Source organism: Solanum tuberosum, unplaced genomic scaffold (assembly GCF_000226075.1).
Source record: "Solanum tuberosum cultivar DM 1-3 516 R44 unplaced genomic scaffold, SolTub_3.0 scf00805, whole genome shotgun sequence".
Taxonomy (NCBI): domain Eukaryota; kingdom Viridiplantae; phylum Streptophyta; class Magnoliopsida; order Solanales; family Solanaceae; genus Solanum; species Solanum tuberosum.
The window spans coordinates 16,965-23,877 of record NW_006239717.1 but is presented as its reverse complement, the minus strand read 5'-3'; the positions used below and the strand labels follow the sequence as shown (position 1 = coordinate 23,877).

The following is a 6,913-nucleotide window of genomic DNA, read 5'->3' as shown; positions in this document are numbered from 1 at the left end:
TATCTAAACTCTCTCTAAATTATGTAAAAACTTTTATCATACTCACATTGTATACAATCTAAATTCTAACGTAAACTACGATGAAATTTTAAAGTGTATGGGCATTTATAATAATTTAAAGCTAATATACAATAATAAACGGATCAACGAATGATCCTAAGTTAAATATTTTTAGACATTTAGTGAATTTCTTAATGCAAGTATAAAATTTAGATAAAATTATGAATTAACATAAGTCCATAACTAATACTATAGATCAACCTTGCATAAACTCTGAGGGGGGGTCATTTGGTTCGTATATAAAGTGGAGTATCGCAAAGTTAAGTTTGTGATTAAATTTATACTTTATTTGGTTGAAGGAATACATTTATCTTAGTAATTGGGATCTCTATTAACTGCTAGCTTCGAGGGAGAATAAGCCCCACAGGGAGCTAATAGAACTCTCTCTACACTTGCATTCATGCATGACCATCCGAATGTTTGAAGGATTTGCGAATTTTGAAAAATCAGTTGCACTATGTTGGGGCATCAAATGAAGCCCAACTTATTTTTCTTGTCTTGGTCTAGCCTCTTTTCGTAAAGTTCAAAATGATACAAGCTTTCATGATTGCTTTCAGAAAAGTATCTAATTTATAACGTAAACTTCTTATTATACTCATGTTGTGTATAACGTAAACTCTAACATGAACTCAAAATTTGCGTATAACATAAACTAAACTCTAGCATGTTGTGTATAACGTAAACTCTAACATGTACATGAACTCAGGAACGAACATAATTCTCTCTACACTCGCATGCATGCATGACCACCCGAATGTTTAAAGGATTTACGTAGTCCAAATTAGATTAGTTGCACTATTATATTTTGGGGTATTTGTTAAAATCTAACTCTTTCTTCTATCTTGAGCTAGCCTTCTTTCGTAAAGTTCAGAACGATAAAAACTTTCATGGCTCCTTTCGAAAAGGGATCTAATGATGTAAAACTTTTTATTATACTCACAGTATATATTTCTGCTTCAACTTTATATATATATATAACTTAAATTATAATGTGAACTCAAAGGGAGACCTAGAATTTGAGTTTATGGGCAGCTACAACAATCTCATGTTAACGTAGAGTAATAACGGAACCAACAAACGGTTTCAAGTTAAATATTCTTATACATTTAATAAATTTCTTAATGCAAATATAAAATTTAGAATTTTTTTTTACGAACTTATGTAAACAGGCCATAACTAATACTATGGATCTACCCTTGCGTAAACTCTAAGGGGTTGTTTGGTTCATGGATAAGGTGAAATATATATCATAAGATTAAATTTGTAATTAGATTTATACTTTATTTGATTGAAGGTATAAGTTTTATTTCAAAAATCACCAGCTTCGGGAGAGAATAACTTGCGAAAGGAGCTAGTAAAATTAAAGTCTCTCTACGCTCACATACACTACCACCTGAATGTTTGAAGGATCTACACAATTCAGAAGATCAACCACGTCATGTTAGAGTATCAGTTGAAACCTAACTCTTTTTTCTTTCATGGTCTAGCCTCCTTTTGTAAAGTTCAGAACGATAAAAATTTTCATAGCTCCGTCCGAAAAGGGATCTCGAATAAATTTATACCTTTAACCAAATAAAATATAAAATTAAATATTATTTTATCACATCCCTTAAGTAGAATAAAATAACCTAAAAATTATAAGTTTATTTCAAGATCAATCGTCAGCTTCTATAGAGAATAACCCGCGGAAGGAGCTAGCAGAACCCTCTCTCCACTCACATACGCGACCACCTAAATGTTTGAAGGATTTGTGTAATTCAGAAGATCAGCCACACTATATTGGGATGTGAGATGAAACCTAACACTTTTTTCTTTCATGATCTAGCCTCGCCTTTCATAAACTTCAGAACAATCGAAGTTTTCACGACTTCTTCCAATAAATAATTTGAGATAAATTTATATCATCAATTAAACAAAATATAAAACCATACATTATTTTATCCCATCTCTTAATTAAATAAATTAACCTAAATTCAAAATAACTTTATCCGCAAATCAAACGAGCCCTAATATCATAACTAAATGACACATGTTTTCTATTCACTAATTTATTCTAAAAAGTTTTTATTTTTTCCCAAAGTGCAGGGTGGACGGCTGTTTTGTGATAGAGAGGGTCCCATATGAACCCTGACCAAGTTGCCAGTGACCATATCATCTCCTTTTATGTAAAATTGTATTTGTAACGTCCCAAAGAAACTCTTGGCAAAGGTCAAGAGGCATCAATCTAGTCACCCATTTTTTTTTTTGTATATAAAACTAACGCCAGCAACACCTCACATCCTTTCTGTCTTACTGACTCAGATACACACACAAGTGACACACAAAAATAAAAGCTCTCTTGAGAGCAGAAAAAAAACCAGAAAACAGTACAGAAGAATTTTTGATCCATTCAAAATGGATTACTGGTCTCCTTCTTTCTCTGATGATGAATTCAAGAAACTTGTCCTTCGAATGAACCCCCCAAGGTACTTTTTTTTTTACCCTTTGTATAAAATGGTGTGTTGATTAATTCGAGGCGGAGTCAGAATTTGAAGCTAAAAAGGGGTAGATAGACACTCCCATGTGTTCATTTGTTATCAAGATTGCTACTTTTGTAATCAAGATTGTTTGTAAATTGAAAATTTTGCATTTTTTGCTACATGGTGTGTTGATTAATTGGAGGTGGAGTCAGAATTTGAAGCTAAAAGGGTAGACAGACAATCTCCCCCTTCACCCCAATGTGTTCATTTGTCATCAAGATTGCTATTTTTGTAATCAAGATTGTTTGTAAATTGAAAATTTTGCATTTTTGCATTTTTGCTATATGGTGTGTTGATTAATTCGAGGCGTAGGCAGAATTTGAAGCTAAAAGGGTAGACAGACATTCTCCCCCTCCACCCCCATGTGTTCATTTGTCATCAAGATTGCTACTTTTGTAATCAAGATTGTTTGTAAATTGAAAATTTTGCATTTTTGTTACATGGTGTGTTGATTAATTCGAGGTGGAGTCAGAATTTGAAGCTAAAAGGGTAGATAGACACTCTCCCCCTCCACCCCCATGTGTTCATTTGTCATCAAGATTGCTACTTTTGTAATCAAGATTATTTGTAAATTGAAAATTTTGCATTTTTGTTACATGGTGTGTTGATTAATTCGAGGTGGAGTCAAAATTTGAAGCTAAAAGGGTAGATAGACACTCTCCCCCTCACCCCCATGTCGTTCATTTGTTATCAAGATTGCTACTTTTGTAATCAAGATTATTTGTAAATTGAAAATTTTGCATTTTTGTGCTGATTCAATTGTTAATTTTGATGATGTGGTGTTTATAGGGTTACTGTTGATAACACATCTGACAAGAAAACAACTTTGATCAAGGTATGGATGTGTTTTTCTGTCTGAGTGAAATGGATTTAATTAGTTTTACTCTTGGTGCTCTTTGATTTTTGAAGAATTGGGATATAAAAATGATTGGAATTTTGCAGGTTGATAGTGCTAATAAAAGAGGAAGCTTGTTGGAAGTGGTTCAGGTTCTTTCTGATTTGAACCTTATAATCAAAAGAGCTTATATATCTTCTGATGGGGAATGGTTTATGGATGGTGAGTTTCTTGATTTTTCTTAGGTTTTTTCAATTTGTTTAGTACACCCTTTACACTCTATGAGCTGATCGGTTTATCGGAAACAATCTCTCTACCTTTCGAGGTAGGGGTAAGGTCCTCCAGACCCCACTTGTGGGATTACACAGGATATCTTGTTGTTGTTGTTGTATACCCTTTATACACTACAAAAAAACTGGAATTAGTTATGAACTTCGTTGCTAATCCATTGTTGAATTGCTTGTAGCTAACATAGCTTTTTGATAATCCGTTGTTAAATAGGATTACAACGGATTTTTTTGTTTAGCTACAGAATCTGTCTGCTGTTAATTCCTGTTTTTTTTTTTTTTCCAGTAGTGTTTGTTTTAATTGTTCTTTCCCTTGTTTCAGTGTTTCATGTTACTGATCGATATGGGAAAAAGCTCTCTGAAGATAATGTCGCTGACCGCATTCAGCAGGTACATCTAATTCCGTATTGAGACGTACTTGATTGATTGATTATTCAGGCAGCCATTGTTTGCCCCTTTTTAGAAGTTTTTCAATCATCAGTCTGTTTTAGTATAACACTCTTTAAGTTTGGTATCAGTTTTCACTAAGGGTGGATTCAAAATATAAACAAGTAAACACACGAAGAAATTCAACATCTACTTTATATGCATTAAAAATAATTTTGACAATTGTATAATGCTCCAAGAAAGGGGGTTCGGATCTTCTGTCCCCTACTTCACTCATGGTCAGTATGCACACTGACATACTTAATTTCGTTAGTTGTCAGCCTCGGAGGAGACTGAGTAGGAAGTGGATATCACTTGAGTTAAAGAAGATGAAACAATATATTTTTTACTTAATACAGATAATGTTATAGTGTGAGATTGAGTAAACATTAAAGCTCAAATATTTTATTGTGTTGCAGTCACTGGGACAGAGGGGGAGCCGCAGCTTCCGGTCTTTGGAAAGATCTGTGGGTGTTCAATCTGCTGCAGAACACACAACCATTGAACTGACGGGGCGAGACAGACCAGGATTGCTTTCAGAGATCTTTGCTGTTCTTGCAGACCATAAGTGTAATGTTGTAGCATCAGAAGTCTGGACTCACAATTCAAGAATGGCATCAGTTGTTTACATAACCGATGAAGAAAGCAGATTGGCAATAACTGATCCTGAGAGGCTTGCCAATATCAGGCAACTGATGTTGTATGTTTTAAAAGGAGACAGAGATTTGTGGGGTGCCAATACAGCAGTTTCTGTTGGCTCCACTCATACCGGAAGGAGGCTACATCAGATGATGTATGCTGATCGTGATTATGATAAAGATGATACAGATTGTGTATCGGTTGACAATAGGAAGCCTCTGGTAACTGTGGAAAGGTGTGCAGATAAAGGGTACACCGTTGTGACTTTGAGATGTCCAGACCGTCCTAAGCTGCTCTTCGATGCAGTGTGCACATTAACTGATATGCAGTTTGTAGTGTATCATGCTACCATCATTGCTGAAGGACCTGATGCTTATCAGGTAGTCTTTTAAATGCTTGAAAATTTCCTAAATCATTTTTTTCCACTTTATCGTACATGAACCTGCTGAGACCTTTCTTTGCAAAAACTGCAAGATGAACTTTTATTTTCTGAAACAGCATTTTAAAAGTTCATTATTGGAAATTTTACCATTTGTAATCTAAAGACTAAAGAAAGAGTTGTAATTTTTCTCTCTTTGTTAAACTGTGTTCCTGTTGCTTGCTTTTGTTTTTGGTTAGGAATATTACATTAGGCATATGGATGGGTACCCCATTAGTTCTGAAGCGGAGAGGCAACGTGTAATTCACTGCTTGGAGGCTGCTATCAAGAGGAGAACTTCAACGGTACAAACTCATGATCCGAATGCAAATTAAGTACTCAAACTCCACACATTTTTAAACTTATGTTCTTTCTTGTGTCCATAATATGCAGGGAATAAGACTGGAATTATGTGGAGATGACAGAATTGGGCTTCTATCTGATGTAACTCGAATATTTAGGGAGTACGGTCTTTCTGTTTCCCGTGCAGAGGTCATGACAAGGGGCACACAAGCTGTTAACGCCTTTTACGTGACTGATACATCAGGTGGTCCAGTTAAAAATGAAACCATCGAGGCTGTCCGGAAAGAAATAGGTGTAACCATTCTTCAAGTCACGGATGATCTCTACTCGGGCGCACCTCCACAGCAAACTTCCAGGTTCTCTTTAGGTAACATATTAAGATCAAGATCAGAGAAATTTCTCTACAACTTGGGATTGACAAAGTCATATTCCTAACTTTATTTCTATTTCAAACTTAACTAACATGTAAAGTTTGAAATAGAAGTTCATAGAGATAGGTAGGGGCCTCTGCTGCTAGTTTCTGCTAGTGCTTAGCATAGATGTTCTTAGTCATAGGCCAAAACTTTTATTTCCATTGCAAACTTGTAAAGTTTATACTAAGCAAATGTACAGCAGGAGATGCATTTTCTCCCTTTAACTGCTATGCTTGCGTGATCCTCTTTGCTTTTATTGTGATTTGTAAGTAACTCCTAGTTTAATATCAAACTTAGGGTAAGCCGTAAAACCTCGGTCATGTTCCAATCGAGGTTAACAACAACAACAACATACTTAGTGTATTCCCGCAGAGTGGAGTTCGGGGAGGGTAGAGTATACGTAGATCTGACCTCTACCTCAGAAGTAAGGTAAGAGAGGTTGTCTCTGATAGACATGATACATAAAAAAAAAAAAAAAAAAAAAAACTTTGAACCTGCCCTGACAAGTAATCACTCTTACTCTAGGAGTGCACATGCTAGACACCTCGACTCCTCTCTACTATGTCAGCTGAACACTCTAATTTACAACATGATCATCTAGACACCTTCAAAATTTAAATGTCAGTCGGAGTCGCGTGTCCACGAGACACAATAGGATTTGTTGGAGTGTTAGTAATTGCTAGCTGAGACCAAGTTAAAATTTCTAGTTGTGTTACTGTGTGTTCTCAAAGTTTGAGTGCTTACTTGTCGGATTAGTTCAAGTTAGAATGATTGCTTATGTATGATGGCTATTTAATTTTAATAGCAAGTTCAAGGTCAGTACATATATTCCAACAAGAAATATTCTTCTTCTTAAGATGTTGAGTTGACCAACATGTGAGACCTTGATTGAAAAGGACATGCAAGGTTTACTTTGTTCAAAAATTCAACCCCACTGTTTATGATTCGATTGCATGGAAAATGCTGACTGATTCCTTTGTTAGTCGTTAGTACAATATTTAGAAAAAATGATA

At 35.2% G+C, this 6,913-nt stretch overlaps 1 protein-coding gene across 1 annotated transcript; it reads left to right on the top strand.

The window, feature by feature from the left end:
* Nucleotides 1-2,274: 2,274 nt before the first annotated feature.
* On the top strand, nt 2,275-6,156 carry LOC102594553 (ACT domain-containing protein ACR4-like). The gene is made up of 7 exons (XM_006367465.2): nt 2,275-2,525; nt 3,369-3,414; nt 3,522-3,636; nt 4,024-4,091; nt 4,547-5,146; nt 5,385-5,489; nt 5,578-6,156. The coding sequence occupies exons 1-7, from the start codon at nt 2,455-2,457 to the stop codon at nt 5,920-5,922; spliced, it is 1,350 nt and encodes a 449-aa protein (XP_006367527.1). The 5' UTR covers nt 2,275-2,454; the 3' UTR covers nt 5,923-6,156.
* Nucleotides 6,157-6,913: the final 757 nt, after the last annotated feature.

Bases quoted from the DNA above. Each gene is read 5' to 3' on its own strand.
- LOC102594553 (XM_006367465.2), top strand. From the start codon at position 2,455: ATGGATTACTGGTCTCCTTCTTTCTCTGATGATGAATTCAAGAAACTT. The intron at 3,637-4,023 runs GTGAGTTTCTTG...CCCTTGTTTCAG, and splicing joins TGGGGAATGGTTTATGGATG to TGTTTCATGTTACTGATCGA. The intron at 5,147-5,384 runs GTAGTCTTTTAA...GTTTTTGGTTAG, and splicing joins AAGGACCTGATGCTTATCAG to GAATATTACATTAGGCATAT.